This window comes from Bos mutus, chromosome 7 (genome assembly GCF_027580195.1).
Source record: "Bos mutus isolate GX-2022 chromosome 7, NWIPB_WYAK_1.1, whole genome shotgun sequence".
In the NCBI taxonomy this organism is placed as follows: Eukaryota; Metazoa; Chordata; class Mammalia; order Artiodactyla; family Bovidae; genus Bos; species Bos mutus.
Genome location: NC_091623.1, coordinates 24,527,851 through 24,547,500, shown reverse-complemented (window position 1 = coordinate 24,547,500; position 19,650 = coordinate 24,527,851). Strand labels below are relative to the sequence as shown.

The 19,650-nt window shown below is 33.4% G+C and overlaps 1 protein-coding gene across 4 annotated transcripts in view; it reads left to right on the top strand.

Annotated features, from left to right (window-relative positions):
- ARB2A (ARB2 cotranscriptional regulator A) overlaps positions 1-19,650 on the top strand; it is a 420,339-nt gene that overhangs the window by 183,580 nt on the left and 217,109 nt on the right. For all 4 annotated transcript variants that reach the window (XM_070373131.1, XM_070373133.1, XM_005893847.2 and 1 more), the window contains one exon: positions 7,958-8,176. In XM_070373131.1, coding sequence (XP_070229232.1) covers positions 7,958-8,176 — 219 coding nt within the window. The remainder of the gene's footprint in view (positions 1-7,957; positions 8,177-19,650) is intronic.

Here is a 19,650-nt window from a genome sequence, read left to right as displayed (position 1 = left end):
AGCGTGCATGTGCACACACACTACGCACACCTTCCTGAGTGGTGCATTTTCCTTGTGATGGAGTAAGTCTAAATAATACTTGTAACACAGACCACAAACATAGCTTAGCATTTATGATTATTCATGCTTGAAAGTCTAGCTAGATTGGTTTTAGAAATATTTTATAATAATTTTCTTTTTCTTTTCATACTCCTCTTCCTCTTGAGTATAAAATGGCTTCATGTAGATGTTTTAGGAATTTGTACTTAATTGTGATTTGGAATTTTCTTCTGAGTGGCGATACTTTAAAATGAAAGGTGATCCATAAGAATAGCACTGTACCTAGAACAGTGCTTGGTAAATAGTAGCTGCTTATTAAATAACTGTATGAAATCAATGTTTAATGAATGATTGACCCGGTGAATAGTTGGAATCTTTCATTATGTTCTCATGCTTGCAAGCAGACTCTGGAACCACAGGCAGAGCACTGATATGTTCTTGAAAAAAGAAAAAATTGGATATGATCTTTTAATTGCGAGGATAAAAGAGAAAGGTGACATATTTTAAGATAAAATGATTTATGTAGCATAGTTCTTAAGCAGGTTTTAAGAGTAACATAAAAACTTGATGTATATTATTTGTATTGTATATGATTGAATCAGAGTGATATTTTGAAAGACCATGTGCCTACCATCTATAGCTACAATATTTACAGTTTTATAATGGTAATAAGAAGTTAGGAGAACATTTAGAACTTTAAACCAAAAAGGCATAGCTAGCATGTGGAACGGTATGTTTCATAAGGTAAATTTGTCCATCCAAGTCTTCTTGGTGACCTGTAATAAAGGCTGTGTGTCCATAGGATACTCTGTATCCACTTAGGAATTTTGATCTGTCACTGACCAGGCAACAGTTGTAACTTGTTACATAGTTTAATATATACACGTGTGGGTATATGTTTGTGTCTTTTTATGAGAATGAGAAGCAAAAAATAAAATATTTCATAATGCTATAGTATTAAGTGATATTCTGTCCTTTATAATGAATGTGTTTTTTATGATTCTGTTGTACATATATGGAATGCTTTGATAAATAAGATATGGATTGTTAGAAGAGATATTTGTGATATTTAAGCAGCATAATGTTCTAAAGCCTAGGAAAAGTTAGAAACAGAGTAGGTGATAATGTAAGTGCAAAGTGAATGTTTTAAAATAAATAACACTCAGATGACCTGATGTCAGAACCAGAGACAAGGGTGTGTGTTTGTCAATATATCCTTCATGTTTTACAGACTCCTAAGGGAACAAGGGAAGATACAATTTCACCTTTTCTGTGCCAAAACATTTTAATTATATCTTCTTCCAACTACAGCGGTTCAGTAACCAAGGAGCTGACATTGATGCATGTGTTGATAAAGCTGCAAACATTCAAAATGAGATTAACAAAGATTTTGAGCAAAGGGTGACAGCTAATTTTGCACAGTATTCTGCATCTAATTCAGGCCAGCGTAATAATAGAATATTTTATACCCGTTTTGTTATTCAAAAGGACTTTTATGATGCATTTGTTGTTTGTGGATATCTATGGCTTAAAACTATTTTCATCTATGTTGCAACACTGAAACAATATTAAAGGGAAAAAAAAACCTTATAATAAGTTGTTTTTTATAATTGCACTTTGTCCTTGGAACTCTGCCTTTATCTTAGTTTATCCGGGCACACTAGCTAGGGAAGGTATAGAGATGGCAAACATATATTTTTCTAATATTTATTAGTATGCACTAATACAATGGCCAAGAAAAGTTATATTCAACTTATTTAATTAATAAAACTGTAGTTTCTTTATGTTCTTGAGCTCCTTTGAGCACATTTCAGTGTATTTCTTTTCTCTTCTATTCTCCAGTTGAAGGCAGCTGACAGTCTTCTTTCACTTTTCTTTTTGTTTGTGAAATTTTCTTTCTTTTTTTTTTTTATCCACTCACTTCTCCATCTGCTTTCACTTTTGTTTGCTTGGGCCGTCTCTCATCCCAACTTGATAATGAGGAATGCAGTGTGACCCTGACCTCTATCAGCCCATGCATGACCTTCTGACTCTACCATATAACCTTTGACCTTCTCTTTGACAGCTTGATTAATTACCCTGTGTTATGATTTATGAGTAAGTGCTATGTAAAAATAATAGACAACAGGTGGTCCTCTGAAAACTTTTTGTGGTATGTTTTCTTTTACTGACTAACTTGATGAGCTATTTGAAGTTGGAAACTTATTGGGATAATCTATGTTGGTTCACATTATGATATTTTTATACCATGGGACACAGCGTTAGAATTTAGGAAGCTGCAAGTCAAAGCATGGCCATGACAAACATTTTACAAAATATTAGCATGGTGCTGTTACGTAAATGCAATTGGGAAGAAGCACAAAACGGAGTCAAGTGACATTTCAGGCATTTCAGTCCCAGGTCACGTCTTGAGAAAATTGCTGAAATAATGGAGGGGGCATTTTTCAAGCAGCGCTACAGCTCCAACAGCTATGTTTACTTTAACGCTTCACTAGTGACTTCTGATTGGTTGTCATGACCTCATCTCTGTTTGCACCTAGGATGTTGCAACAGTGACATATACATACCTTCTTGTGAAAAAGATGAGAATAAACACGACATACATCTTTCAGAAAAGATGAATGGACATTGGTTTGTCCATTTTAACCATGGGTTGATACAGTTTATAGATAAAAACACTTTGGGTTTCATTTCCCTTGAGAATGAGCACCTATCTTCTTTCAAACCAAGCAGATAGAATGCTGAACTTGAAAAATATGATTGATAAATCTGTGTAAAATGATCTCTTAAGGAGCCTTGCCTGAAGACCAAACCAGACAGTTCTGTAGGTCAAAGGATTCTACCCTGGCCCCTGACCTCTTTGGTCGCATGTGGCTTTGCAGTATTGGCAGATTAATATGTAGAGCTGAGTACTTTTCAGATGATTTTTTATTTAGCCAACCACAACAGACTTGAAAAAAATGTAGAATTTGTTCCTATTTTTTGTTTTCCTTATAATTGGTAATTAATACGCAAATTAACTTAGATAAATCTTCAGTTTTAGCACGGTTTCATTGGGGTCAAAAGTACATTCCATTTCTGGCCAGGCATTTTAAGATTTTATCTATTTGTAGAATCTTCTCTGTAAGTGCATCTCTGTAGTGATTTAATTTCTTAAGCAAGATTTCCTCTTTGGTTCTTTGTGTTTGGCATCACCTGTCTATTCTAGACCTCTGACCTAAGCCATCATTTGTTGATTGAATGATAAATGAATTATTATTTATTAGTAAGTACATCTATAGACTTCAAAGTAAAGAAGGCCCGGAGGCCTGTGTATTCTGTTTAAGTCACAGCAAGCACTTGTGCTGAATAAAATGCTACGGCTAGCAATAAAATTTTGAGAGTTTCTTATTAAGATCCCATGGTTTATACCTTATAAACCACAGATTTGATAATGAAACTATAGTTATAACTCCAAAAGAGTAGAAAATAGGATGAGGTAAATTAAAGAGATAAAGCTTACTTTTACCAATGTCTGTCCTCTTGATCACCGTGATCTTCTGCTAGACTGTGCAATCAAACATAAGAGTTAATTAACAACTTTATGTATGCTTTGTCTCTTGAAATGTTGAATATTGGAATTGATTTGGGTGAATCATTACAAAAGATGCCAGAAGTTTTATTTATTTAGTTGTAGAATGTTAGATAATCAGTTTGATCACTTTATCTTGGTAAAGATAACAGAACTTTCCATGTACATTTGAAATAACCTAGCTTTTCATCTTAGGATAAATTTAACATGCTTAAGGAATAATTAAATTAAAATACCTCAGTATACAATCTTTTGTGTTCTAAGCATTAATTCTGGGGATCTCCTTTGTATTGGCATTGCACAATTCTTTATGATATTATACTTGATGCCTAATTTTATAGTTTTTTAAAACTTTATGGGTACATTTGCTAAGTTAAACTAGGATCTCTTACTTATTTCTGTGTGTACTGACTGAGTTACTAGGAATAGAAAGAATTAATTTTTTAAAGGGTATTTATTCTGATATAAATTGGTATCATTCTATTTAAACCAGTTAAATTTAATGACTGGTATGTTGTCTGCTTTGTTTACTTTGACTATTTAATTTGACTCCTTAGTTTATATATATTAATGTTGATATGGTAAAAATCTTTGTAGCTTTATTATGCAATAGGACTTTTTTGGCAATATATGTGACATAGAAAAAGGCAAAAAGATAAAGTTTTACTACATATCTTTGCATGGGATAGTTAACTTTATTTTGTTGCTTCAGCTTTCTCCTGCCCATAAAATGGTTATGAATGGTCTCTGTGAATATTGCATTAATTGTCAGGCAAATTTTAATTGAAAAATGTAAGTTTTTTGCAGAATGGTAATTGAATTTGCAGCAAAGACATTTATTAAAATTAGCTCTTTCCACAGAAAACGTTCCTGAATATTTCTTGATTGTTATTCCATTAATTGGCAGTATGAAATATCTAAATGATAAAATAGTTTCTGAATAAATCAAATGTTTAAAGAGAAACATTCATTGTTGAAATCAATATGATACAAATTCTTTAATTGATTTATATAGTTGTGATTTAAAAATAGAATCATTTTTCATCTGTCGATGCCTTGGTGAAAAATTGACATTGTGTCTTCATAAAATTGGACAAATGAGTCATGTAATTTTCAGTTACATAATCAATAACTTAGATAAATACTACTACTTTGATGATTTATGTTTCTGGTTTTTGTACTTTAGATGGGACACATCACATTTCAGAGTTCATTTAAAATTAAGGAGGTACAATAATTTCTCAATCTATGATTTCCAAAAATTGAAGTGAAAACCTCTGTTCCAATAAAAATGGCATTATTAAAATATTATTTCTAATGATTAAACTAGGGTAATAGTTTTCTCATTTTGGTGACTGTAAATTTCGTCTAAAGAATTTGCCTTTATTTAGAGTTTATTCATTGTGCAAAGATGATGTTCATGTTCTATCAATTTATTAAAGTCCTACTTTGTTACCCTGAGTTTGTAATTTTTCATGTTATCATTAAAATGTAATATACCACTATTTTCAACTCTTAAGAATTCCAAGGTTCTATTTGGGTCTTGCTAACCCTAACACGTGTAAGTATGAGAGTCTGTGTGTGTGTGTGTTTAAAGTTCAATTCACTCAGAGAAGGCAGGGAAGGAGCATGACAGGAGACCACTTACTCATGGTACAGAATCTAGTAAGGAGGCAATTTTCTTTTTGGCCTATGGTGACCTTTTTTGACTGTGCCTTACACCAGAGACAGTGTATTGAATGCCTCTATTTCACCCTGTTTAGCAGAGTGCAACAGTGTTCTTTAACTTACTTTTGGTGGGAGGAGAAGTTATAGCTGAAATTTGAGAAGGGCGTGAAAAGTTGTAAGAGGCACAAGGAAGAGGGGTAGGAACTTCCTTCAAATGTGATTTTAATAACTAGTCAAGTGTGTCCAACTGTAGAAAATCACTAAGTGACAATATGTCTACCTGACAGTGATCACAATGAATTACAAGACTGTTGAATAGCTATACAGATTAGAATAAAGCAGAACCAAATAAAATATCTTTTGTTGGTAAAACTTTGACTTACCGGCTAAGAAACTTAAAAAAAAAAGCTAAGAAACCTTGTCTTGTGCTTTGTTGAAGAACATTTAAATTGAAAAATGCATCAGTATTTTATAAGCCCTTCATGAATGAGATATTTATCTAAAGATTTATTTAAATACATATTGAGGAATATGTATTAAGTTATTAATCAGTTTGGTATATGTATTATAGTTTTCATATATGTAAGACAGCTATATCTTAGTTACCTTATCACTAAAGTAAAAACTTCAGCGATCTTGACAATCTCCAAACCATATTGTGGTTTTAAACAATAATATCAACTGATTGGGGTGGGGATTGAAACAATTCCAATGAAGTTTCTAAATAGTTTGTGAAATCAATTTTTTTAAAAAGCCAACGATGTGTAGCAATTTCGTATATTTAAAAATAAGGATAATTGAGTCTATACTAATATTGGCTGAGTTTACTGCTCTCAGTTTTTAAAAATTATCTTGTGTTTGGTTTGGCAAAAAACGGTTAAAATTTAAACCTGACATAGATTCTACAGTTATTGTTTTTGGAAAAGTATATACTTCTGTTTTTTGTAAGGATGAGAATTTTTATATTTTGTTTTTGATAGCTCTTATTTTTTAAACATAACATATGTTTTAAGTATGACCTTACAAGATTTTAATAGATGAAATTGGGATACCCACAGTACAGAATTGAATAGAAAAGACAAGATATAAATAGCTTCAAAAATTTGTGTTACTTGTTAGTGGTAATTGTTTATCCTTCTCTATTTTTTCATGGTTAGATTATTCCATCAGTTATAATATAAATGCCAAAAGTTTCCTTAATTATAACCAGAGAAACGTTTGCCTTGCTAGAATTAAGTCAGACAGGAAAACACATTTAAAAACTTTTAAAAAGATTTACTAGCTCAATAAACTATATTTTAAACTTTGAAACTTGTTTCCTGGTACTAGTTGTTAATAAAGAGAGTTTTTATGGTAACTGAAAAATAAAAGAAATTTCAAGATGAAAAAGTTGTTTCCATACATTATAGTAAGACATTAGTTTATTCTGTTTTGTGATTTGTGTGCCTTCCTGAAAGAAGAAGTGAAAAAAATCCAATATGTATTTGTAGACATTCTGTGTTCCTGATAATAGAGATATGTAAATCTGTAGACAGTTTACTCATTACTGATTGCTTATTCTTTTTTAAGTTCAAACAAATAAAAAATACCCATTAAAGTGCAATTGTAAAGAAACAAAAATCCAGGAAAATATGGTTGGAATTGTAAACTTCGATTTCAAAGAGGTTATTTTCTCAAAATATATATTATAAATATTAATGTGTTTTGAAAGTGTACTTGTTATTTGATAATTTATTTAGGTCACATTTGGAGTTCTGGGAAATTTGAAGTACTTTTTATAAATTTAAACTTTATATATTTTTTTTTTTTTTGATATACATTTTAGCTGAATAAATTCCCTAAACTCTGATATCTTTTACAAGTGAAAAGCTTGCATGTATTTGCGTGGGTGTGTATGTGTCTCTGTGTGTATATACATACACACATATATATTATATACTTAATAAGTACAAAGAATACTAAAATGGTGGTGGTGGGACCAGCATAATCAGTCTTGTGCTTTGAGAGATAGGTAGGTAAGGCCCTGACAGCCCCCAACACATCCTCCACAGCCCCCGCTTTGCTCTGTCCTCTTCTGAGAAATAAAGACATTGGCTTCTGAAGAGTTTTTACATCACACTAAGCCCACCAAATTGTTCCTTCTTTGTCACACTAAGTGACAAAGTTAACCATAAAAATGTAGTATGACTGCTTTTTAATCTTTTTTTTTTTTTTTTCAGTAATTTAACATGGATAAAATACTTTTATTAAATCTACTGTCTGTATTCTAATACTGTTAACTGACCCTCAGTGTCCTTTTTAGCACTTTTTCCTTCTAGTACAAGATCTAGTCCAGGATCAGATATTGCATTTCATTGTCATGTTGATAAAGTCTCTTTTAATCTGGAACACTTTTACAGCCTTTCTTTGTTTTTTATGATATTGTCATGTTTTTAATATGTTATAGTTATATCTTTTTGATCTTAAAGACAATCTATGCTTATTTACACACATAATACAGGCAAATAATTTGAAATCACTTTTCTGTTGGAGAAAGTAAAACTATAATCCGTTTTAAAGGAATTTTTAGTGAATATGTAACTATGTTAAGTCACTTAAGTATGAGATTTTAAGAACTTTTTTATGAATTGAAATGATTTTTAAGATTAAATTATGCTGCCTTTTTTGTTTTAAAAACAGGAAGGATATGGAGTCATAGTACTGAATCCCAATGAAAACTATATTGAAGTCGAAAAGCCGAAGATACCTGTCCAATCATCTTCTGATAGTTCAGATGAACCAGCAGAAAAACGCGAAAGAAAAGATAAAGTCTCTAAAGAAACAAAGAAGCGACGTGATTTCTATGAGAAGTATCGTAACCCCCAAAGAGAAAAAGAAATGATGCAGTTATATATCAGAGTAAGTAGTGAGCAAGATCATTACTATCCTTCATTATTTCCTTGTCTTTTTTTCTTTTTTCAAACCACCACAACAGCTAATATTTATTGAAAATATTCTATGTGTTCAGACCTGTTCTAAGCCGTTTTGCATCCTTTATGAAAGAAGCCTTTAAAATTTATTTTCTATAAATTATTTCATTTTTTAAAAGAAAGTATCAGTTTTTAAAGTTTTAAAGATTTATTTCCCAAAGGTATTATTTGACTGAAACGTTTTCTGTTTTCTGTTCAAAGTAACAAATCACATCGTTCTTATTTCAGTGTGATATTTTATTTAAAGTGCAGAAAGCAATTAATAATGCACTGTACAAAACAGTCCTCATCTTGGGTGGTAATAGTTTTAATGCATTGTTTTCCTTCGAGCCACCATCCATCCACAGTGTCTCAGTTTAACTTCTGAAGGCTGATGGAGGGAGGAAGAGTAATTAATATCTTAATAAATATTTAAGCTGGAATAGTTTAGGGATAGTGTAATGAGGGAACTCGGCCCTCTGCTCTTTTCTTATCCAGTGAACCTTTGCACTTTGTAATGCTAGCAGCATGGGATCGTTATAGCAGTGCTGCCCAAGGAGTTCTAATTCTGTGGGGGGCACAAACTGTTTTATTTGCCCTTTGACACATTCTGCTTGATATACACACTGAGCGTGATATATATATATATTTATGTGTGTGTTTGTGACAGATTCATGCAGTTTTCAAAGCCTTTATTATGAGTGCTCAGAATATAATTGAATAGTAAAGTATGTCAAAAATGCTACTGGATACGTAAAATAGTAAAGTGATACATTTTTCAAAATTGAGCAATTCAGAACATTTAAATGCAGACAATTTAACATTCTAGAAATTATACTGTGAGATAGTAGTAAAGTTTCAAATTATTCAACTTGAGCTATTTTTCCATTTACTTTAAAAGCTCATTGATAAAGTATTTCATACCACATTCAAGACGAAATATGTAGCATTCTAAGTTACTTTTAAAGTTTTACTTCTAGTTCCATGGCATTATCGCTTTAGTTCGGGGAATTGTACTCCAAACATTCTAGACATTTGATTATAGGTCAGTCAGATGAGTAAGTTAGAGTTATGCAGCATATAAATTCTCAAAAGCCAAAAATATGTATCCAGACCAAGAATACCTGAAGCATATCTATCATACAGTGAGTCAAGCAAAAGTTAGGCAGATTATAGAAATTTCTGAGAGGCATCTCACTATTTAATATATTGCTTGAAAAACAAAAGCAATGATTAGATTTGGAATTCATAAGTATCATGCTCATTCTATGGAGTTATATTGCATTACCTCCTTTCTTCCACATGACTGCATCAGGGTCCTGATGTCACCTCTTCTCGATCAATTGTCCTGAGTTTCCTGATTAATATGATCCAGTTGATCAACTACCATCTTAAGACAGAGTTTTTAAAAAATCACCCCCGATATCTGGAGTCTAAAAATGAACTGTATAAGTTTTTAAAATATCCAAGTCATGAGTAATATTCAGTTTCCTGTATAAAATGAAAACAAACGTGATTTTGTGTATTAAGTTTTTACTTCTTAAATCGTTTCTTTTATTTGCCCATGATAAGTACAGATTAAAGCATCTGTTCTGACATTTGTCGTTTTGCGTTTTATTTCTTTTCTGATTTCTCTTTATCATGTCACTGTCACTTTGGGTTTGTTCTTTTGTTCTCTTGTGTGTGTGCATTTTCTTTATTCTTTTTTTTATTTCTTTTGTTTATTCCTATATCTACTTTATTACACCAAGGGGAAAAAATCTTTATGTTGTTTCATTAAGATCTTTATCTTTCCTTTGTCTTTTTTCTTTAATTCTTTTATCTCTTTTATGCTCCTGCTATTTTTACTTCTTATTATGTCTTTTTGCCTCTTTCTTGTCTCATCCCATTTCACTCATCAGGCTAGGTTTTCATTGAAAGCACTGAAAGACAAAAATTGGCTCATCTAAACAACACATCTTTATACCTGATAGTTATGAAACGTTATTTTTCTTAATAAACATCCTTTCTCTTAAAACCTTACAGGACTGGGCAAAACACCAGAGCTAACCTGACACTCTTCAAACATACTTCTAGATAGTAAGGCATGAACCTGTAGTGGTAAAGCAAATAGTGGTTCATTTTGTGTTAGGTTGCTTAATTCGTATTAATTTTGATCCACTCTAGAAGTATCTCCTTTCCTTTTACATATCTCCAAATAACAAGTATGTGTAATTTTCAGACACAGAGCGTGTATGTGATAGGGATAAATTGTTTTATTTATATGCTTCTTAGCCATTTACATGTTGAAATAATTTATTTTTTGGAATAATCCCATAAGCTAGGTAAATCAGATAAGTTCACTGTTACTTTAAAGTTACAGAAACTGATGGATAGATGGTACATTTTTGTCTTGGATCACATAGCTAGTAAGTGATGGAACTAAGTATTAAATAAAACCAGGGCTTCTAGTTGCTGTAGATTCTTGCTGTCTTTCTTCTTTACCACATTGTTCTAACTGGTTGAGAATAAAATATGTATCTGAAATATGAAAAGTAAGCCACTTATTATAAAAGCATGATATGATGTAGTAAACTATATTTGATGATTATGTATGATATAGTAAATTATATTTGATGGTTATATATATTTTTGACCAGTTATCATTTAATAGACACTATTAAATATCTATAAACAATTTACATTAGTATATATTATTAAATAAATAGTGATGTTGAAATATATTTCAACCACTATCTTTTAATATGATCAATAATATTAATCGCATTTGCAGATGAGGAGACTGAGAGTCAGTACTTAGTAAATTTCCCAAGGTCACATAGCTCTTAATTTAAAGTCCATGGCACAAGGACTCAGTCTGTTTTCTTCACTGCTATAATCCAGAACGTAGAACAGAGCCAGAATAATAAATTTTTATTTGATAGATAAGATGGTAAGGCCAGGATTAAAATCCCAAACTACTACTGCTTTTTCCAATGCATCCTGCATTGTTAAAGTATACTACTTGATTTTCTGTAAGGAAACATTCAAACAAACGAAAGTGAAGAAAAATTACATTGTTAGTCCCCTACCCAGTCCGGTAATTGAGAAGACATTCCAAAAACCAATGATAAAAAATCAGTTTGTAATTATTTATTTGATATCTTGATTGATCTATACATTTTCATCCCAGTATTTAAAAGTAAGTTATGGACTTTTCTTTTTTTAACTATATCATCATGGTGCTGAAATGATGGATAAAAATGGAATTTTTTTTTTGCCAACCTTTTGCTATTTTTGTTTTATACACTTGTTCATAAGAGTACAGCCAGGCTCTGTGTTTGCTCTTCTCTGTATACAATTTGTGCTTTATGGGATCTGTAACTTTGCTTTCTGTTCCTTCCCTTAGTCCAAATTCTATCCATGTTGTAGTGCCCAGCTGACATAAGTGACCTCTCCTTACTAAGACTGTTGGGAGTTCTGATTAGTTAACGTACATGGAATTTATCGTGTTCTGTCTTGAGCTGTCTGTTACATTTTGTCTCATATTATTACCAATTTATGTTTCATGCCTTTCCACTATAGCCCTGCACTCCTTTAAGCATGCTTTATACACTTTGAAATTGCATATCAATCCTTTTGAATACGCAAATAGGAGTCAGTTGTTAGAACAGTACAGTGCATACTATCATTAAGTCAGGAACCCATGCTAAATCTATGCTCTAGGATCCAATCTCCTGGAAGGAGCCCAAAGCAGAAAGATTAGGCCTTAGTCTATATATACGTGGGTAATGTGATCTGCAGCATAGGAACGAGGGGTATTCTGGTATCAAACTGGAGCCTAAGAGGACAAGTATTTAGACTAAGGAAGAAGATGCTTAAAAGAACTTTAGAGTATGTAGGTGGAGTATAGGCAAAAGTGATTTGATGCTGATCTATGTAATACTGGCTTGGAATTGCTTGAATATCTCTACTTTAGGAAACTTAGTTGTGGGCTGTAGTGAGAGGAAGTAAAATAGAGGGATTAGACCCAGAACATTAAAAACATATATATTAGAAATGGAGGGGGGAAGAAGATCACGTGGCCACAGAAGGAAAAATCCAAATGTGGAGGAGACATTTAGAAAATAGGAATCTTGGCAGAGCCTGACTTTACACATTAAAGATACTCAAATATTTATGGATTGATTGCTTGTTGACATCCATCAAAAAACTTACTCCTCAACAGGCAAGATATTTGGTGTCTAGTTGTCTGACTGATTTTTTTTTTTCAGCATATATGTGAATTTTTGCAATTGTTCAGAAACAGCCAGCTCTGATAAACTGAAACTTTCTTTTCAGAAAACATGTTTTTGATGTTCTAAGTTGGGCTATATCCAAAATATTGGTGAAGGCTAATTCATATCCTTTCTTCTCTCTGTACCTCTTTTCTGTGTAAATGCCACTGGAGTCACTTCTGTGCAGTGATTTAGCAACCACATTCAACTCATTATTACAATCAATGATGGTTTAACCTCTGAAACCATTCTATTTTCCTGGAATATTCAAGTATTTGATTTTTCTTCCTCTGGCATGTAGTAAATAGCCAAAATCTCCTTTGAACTTTTTGCAAATATCTAGTATACACCAGCAGAAATAAAGTAGAATCCAGGCCTAAAACTTTAAGATTAGCAAAATACAGTTTTATTTTACTTACTAAATGAATATAAACAGACAGGATTGACTGTTGGGTTATGCAGCACATTTCTGATGCGTTAGGACAGAGCTTGAGCGATCAGAGTACTTAGTCTTTCATGTGGCAACTTTCCTTAACTACGAAATAATGTACTTTCTGGCATATATTATGGCTTATTAAGGGGATTGATTTGGTCTAGGCAATAAACATCATGTCAGACATGCCTGGCAGGAAAACCTGCTTAATATGTTTTGTAATAAGATGGAATTTTTTGTTCTCGAAAACATCTGCCAACTGAATTCAAGAGTGAAGACAGAAAATGTCATCAATTTAGTGGTAATCCTATAAATTTAGTTTCTTTTTGAGCAACACATTTCAAGACACAAAATTCTCAGTGTTAATCACCACTGGTTGTAGTACTTTGTAAAACGATGAAACAAAAACATTTTATTTTTATATAATGTGTTAATTAATTCATAATGAATTTTAATATTTCAACTGATAAAATTTTAACAAGCATCTTGCCAACAGATCGTTTTTTAAAGCATCTGTTTTTTAATGTGTTGGGTTGAGAACTGAGTCAAATGGCTAAATATGTACATAAATTCTTTTTAAAAACATATTTCAACACCCATAATTATAGATACACTAGTTTTTCCCCTTAGACCACCAGGGGCTGCTGCTGTTCATACTGAATATTGCTTTCCTCAGAAACTGAATACACCAATCACATTGCCTTTTTCTTTCTTCCTTTTTTCCCCTTTAGCCCAAAACCTTTAAAAATATAACTAGAAAGAAAAGTGCATAGACTTAGCTAGTAACTTAATTATCAACATAAGAATGTATTTTTTAAACATTTTCTATATTCTAGGACATCGACGTTTTCCAGGTAAACTTAAAACCTGTAGTCACCAAGTGCAGATTGTGATAATAGCTCTTTTATTTCCTATTTTTAGTGTCTGAATAACATTCAGAATCATCCCCTTTGCAGAAAGAGAGCGTGGAGATGAGATTAAAAGTGCAGAGTCTTATAGACCTGAGCTTGAATCTCAGCTCTTCCACTTAATATAGTGTCACTTCAGATAAGTTAACTTCCTTATGTCTCAGTTTTTTGTCTGAAAAATGGAATGATAATATATGTAAAGTGAATGTAGTATCTGGCACAGACATAGTCTGGGGACTTCCGGGCCAATAAATAACATCCTGTCTTCTCTCAAGTTGAGAATCGATAGAGATACAATGTAATTTCAAGATCCCCTTGCAACTTTTGGAACCTGGTACCAAAAATCATCCCTCTATGTTATCCTCCTGGGTTTGAAACCTAGTGAGCACGACAACATAGGAATCAGATAAAGGGAGATCAAAACATCAGTTTTGCTAATTGATGTAGTTCAGCTAGAAAACTAGGCTTAGACCTGTGGCTAAATTTAGACTTCCTAGTATATTAACTGGAGAAGGAAATGGCAACCCACTCCAGTGTTCTTGCCTGGAGAATCCCATGGACGGAGAAGCCTGGTAGGCTGCAGTCCATGGGGTCGCACAGAGTCGAACACGACTGAAGCGACTTGGCAGCAGCAGCAGTATATTAACCCCTGCAACGAATTTTTACCTTTCCTCCAAACAGCCAGTGTGCCTTAACATGGCAGAAAGCAAACAGGAATGAATCGTTCCTGAGGTAGACCATTACTATTACTATTTGAGTTTTTTAAGAACTCAATACAGCAGTATTAAAATATAATGATTCTGTGTGCAATGAAGCATACCTTAGTTTCTTCATTCTGAGGTTTTCATGTAAAAGAAAAGCTGTGATCAAATCTAATTACAGAGAAAATTTCCATAAAGTTGTTTAATTGTAAAGCTTTGAAGGGGTCATAATTCTCTTTCAGATCATCAGAAATTAATCTTTGGATTTTCATGCTTCATGTTACCAAAACCTAGTAAACACAGTAGATTTTTAAATAAATATTTGATAAATGCATATTTGAATAAATGCTTGCTTACATGAACCTACCAAAGCAAAAGAGACAGACCCTTCACAATATAAACCTACTCTTTGATGTTGACTAGCATGAGGTTGAAAGAACTGTGAGACTATGTATATTATGTCTAAATAACACTAACAGAAAATTACTACATTGTTCTATGAATTCAGAAGAATGGCCATTTTTAAGTATACCAGGCATTCTTTGAATGCATTTAAAAACAAGTCAAAATGAAGAATTAGAAATAAGTAAAATAATTAGATAGTTAGATTTGAAACAGAAATTACAGTAAAGACCAAAGCTTTGCATTTAAGGATTTTGATTGGCTACTGGTGAATTTTAGTGGGGGAATTCTGCCATAAATATAATGTAGTGGAAAGAATAAGAACTTTAGAATCAAAATTCTGTCACTTAACAAGCTGATTTTAGACAAGTCATCTCTCCTCTTTTGAGTTTCCATTTCTTCTTCTGTAAAATAGGGATAATCATAGCTATTAGGCTGTTGAATGGAATGAATGAGATAAATTGATGTATATGAAAACAGCCAATGAGATACCTACTATCTAGTATATCCCCTTTTCTTTCTCTTCCCTCCTTACCCCTTTTCCCTCAGGAAATATGGAGAGAATTATGCTGGAGACTCCCCATGGACAGAGGAGCCTGGTGGGCTACAGTCCATGGGGTTGCAAAGAGTCAGACACGACTGAGTGACTAGGCACACACACATATGGCCAGATGACATCTTTACCAATTAGTTTATATTCAGTGCTTCTTAAACCTTTTGATCTCAGGACCCCTTTACAAATGCTTAAACATTATTAAGGTCACTAAAGGGTTTTTGTTTGTATGGATTGTATCTACTAATATTTTCCATAAAAAGAATTAATACTGAGAAATTTTTAAGTATTTATTTTTAAATAATAATAAACCCATTATGTAATGACATAGATTAACATATTTTTTGAGAAATAAGTATATTTTCCAAAGCAACACAAAGTGAGATGTATGACATTTTAAAAGTCTTTAATGTTTGACTTAGCAGTCCATGGGGTCTCAAAGAGATGGACATGACTTGGTGACTGAACAAAAACAACATGAAGAAAACTTAGCTTCACACAGATATACATTTATATAGGGAAGAAGTATTTTTAAAGGTTTTTTCAGACAATTATGTATATTCTTCTTTGATGCTATACCAACATTCAATAAGAGGTAGTTTCTTAAAGATTAGTTGCTGTGTGAATCTAAAACACACCAGTGAGTATTTCATACTCTGTTTTATGGAAATCCACTGGTCTTTGTTGTACTTTGAATATATCTTTTACCCAAAGATGACTGTATAACATCACATAGTGGTCATTTCCAAAGTATTATTTCATTGAGTTATGTGTACCTTCCAAATGGTGACATATATTTTTGTTGTTTTTTAGTCACTCAGTTCTGTTCGACTCTTTGCGACCCCCTGGACTGCAGCACGCCAGGTTTTCCTGTCTATCACCAACTCCTGGAGCTTGCTCAAACTCATATCCATGAGTCAGTGATGCTATCTAACCATCTCATCCTCTGTTGTCCCTTTATCCTTCCCTTCATTCAACCTTCACAGAATCAGTGTCTTTTCTAATGAATCAGCTCTTCGCATCAGGTGGCCAAAGTATGGGTCTTCAGCTTCAACATCAGTCCTTCCAGTGATATTCAGGGTTGATCTCCTTGCAGTCCCAAGGGACTCTCAGGAGTCTTCTCCAACACCACAGTTCAAAAGCATCAATTCTTCAGTGCTCAGCTTTCTTTATAGTCCAACTCTCACATCCATACATGACTGCTGGAAAATCCGTAACTTTAACTAGACAGACCTTTGTCAGCAAATTAATGTCTACATTTTTTAATGTGCTATCTCGGTTTGTCATATCTTCTTCCAAGGAGCAAGCATCTTTTAATTTCATGGCTGCAGTCACCATCTGCAGTGGTTTTGAGGCCCAAGAAAATAAAGTTTGTCATTGTTTCCCCATTTATTTGCCATGAAGTGATGGGACTGGATGCCATGATCTTAGTTTTTTGATTGTTGAATTTTAGGCCTACTTTTTCTCTTTCCTTTTTCACCTCCATCAAAAGGCTCTTTAGTTCCTTTTCGCTTTCTGCCGTAAGGGTGGTATCATCTACGTATCTGAGGTTATTGATATTTCTGCTGGCAATCTTGACATATTTTATTATGTAGTATTAAATATTCCTTTTTATTACTATTCTTACCAGTCTCACCCACAAAGCTTTTAAGAACTGAAAAACAAAAGTTTCCCAAAATTTTAATTTTATCCAGAAATCTCAATTTTTATCATTAGTGACAAATCATAATTTTCCTTAAACTATCAGGCTTTATTCATTTTCAGGAAAATGACTTCCAAATATTGAATCATAGTTTGTTTTTCAGTCTTACAAGTAAAAATGGTATTCCATTAAGTGGCTGCTTTAGCTCACAACTCAATCAATTACACAACTAGTTTTCCTCCAGACAACCATAGCATAGATTGGTTTACGAGTGCTTAATGCATTCCTTCTATTCATCACTCAGAATATTAAATATATATATTCGGGGATTGAGATTTAATAAAAAGTAGTTTCTCTGCTTCATCAGCATCTTTAAGCAAATTACCTTTTTTTCCTCTTACTATATGGCAGTGAATAATACAATGAGTACTATAGTTTAGCAGGACTACTGTGATCTGTGCTAAGTCACAGTTTTATTGTCCATTGCTTTTCAACTGATAATGCAAATGCCAACACAATGAAAAAGATAAATAATGTCTTAGTGTTATTATGCAGATAGCCTGAAAGGGTCTCCGGAAATCCCAGAGGTTTGCAGACCACATTACTAAACTCACTCTACGTCTCCTCTCTGGAGTTGAGGGTAGAATCAACGATAGCATTTGATAGTAACTGGAGTCATCATGCTTCTCTTTGACTTTGATCGTGACTCACTTTGATCATGGTCACAGCTTCCACCCCTTTCTTGGGAAAGAGGGTCCACATAAGACCCTCTGTCCCCAACTCCTTTCCCCCTTATGCATCCGTTTGTATGTTGTTGTTGTTCAATCACTAAGTTGTGTCTAACTCTTTGCAACCCTGTGAACTGCAGCATACCGGGCATCCCTTTCCTTCACTATCTCCTGGAGTTTGCTCAAACTCATATCCATTGAGTCAGTGATGCTATCTAACCATCTCATCCTCTACCACCCCTTCTCCTTTTACAGTTAAAAATAGTTGTTGTCTGTCTGTTCCTGCAGTCCTCACAACGGTCTTATGTATTATCCTGACTTTGCAGATCCTTAAATGAGACTCAGAGACATAAATAGACTGACTCATAGTTATATACCTAGTAAGAGTAACTAAACCAAGGTTTGAGCACCAAGATTAACTATACTTCATTCACTCCTAGTGTTCTTTCTTTCACTTGCACACAGGAGCAGGAGAGTGAAAAGATTCCCTCAGAATTCTTGTGCAGAATGCATATATGATTATGCCATCAGAGAAAGGCCATTATTTGTGCATATATAGCTCAGTCGATCGAAGATTGCTTAGGTCATCTTTTTTCACTGCTTTTAAAACTTTTTATCACATATTAACATCTCTGAATTTGGGCTGCATCTTAAAAATTAATGTCATATCACGGATTATTTGGGCTTCCCTGGTGGCTCAGATGGTTGAGAATCTTGCAGTATAGGGGACCTATGTTCCATCCCTGGGTCAGGAAGATCCCCTGGAGAAGAGAATGGCTATCCACTCCAATATTATCCCTGGAGAATTCCATGAACAGAGGAGCCTGGTGGGCTACTGGCCGTGGGTCATGAAGAGTCAGACACAGCTTGGTGACTAACACTTTCTTTTCACTTTTCACATGAATTATTTGTTGACATGAAACAATGGTACCTTTTAGAGTTGATGGTATCTTAGATGGATGAAATACAGAATGAAACAAAGCTGCCTCATGTCACAACTCTGAGGGGATGTAATTTTTACTGTGCACTCCCTAGAGCTGTCAGTGTATAGACTGTGTGGAATTACGGCGTTGCCCTAGTAGAGGTGATGTGGAGGTTTGTTCTTTTTCTTAAGTTTTATCCCCCATTTGATCCCACAAATTGTATAGAGACCACTGCCTACTGTTTGGCAAGTAGTGACCCCTCAACAAATGTTTATTACCTACACGCTTTTGTAGTCAGTTATGTTCATTTATATGCCAAAGCAGTTTGAGAGGAGGTTTGAATTCTCTCCAGTGCTAGATGTTATTTGAGAAAATTTTCCCTATATGGTAAACCTAGATGGAAAACCTAGAAAGTAATGACTCAATGACTGGATTAATAGAGATATTAGCCCCTAAGTACACTACTTGTTTGCATAATGCCTTTTACTGTTAAAGTTTCTTTTGGCATTTTCAAGATAACTGAAATAACTAACAGTGTGATGACAGTACAGTGTCACTGACAGGTTACATTCTGTTAGCACATCCTCATTGATTTTTCTTCATGTCCCAAGTTGTAGACGCTAATGATAAAATATGGGAGGAGAATAAGACATTTAATTGCTACTCAAGGCACCTGAAATTAGCCAGGATGACATATCAAGATATTAAATGTGTCTTGAAACTGGAAAAAATGTATCCTGTTGAGTGGCTTTGAATGAATCTCTTCACATTTTGATTTGGTTGAACACAGTTTTTAAAATATCATGCTTGGTCTGGCCCTTTGTGAGATATAGAGATGGAAAAGCCAAAATCCCCATTCTGTAGGGACTCACTCACAA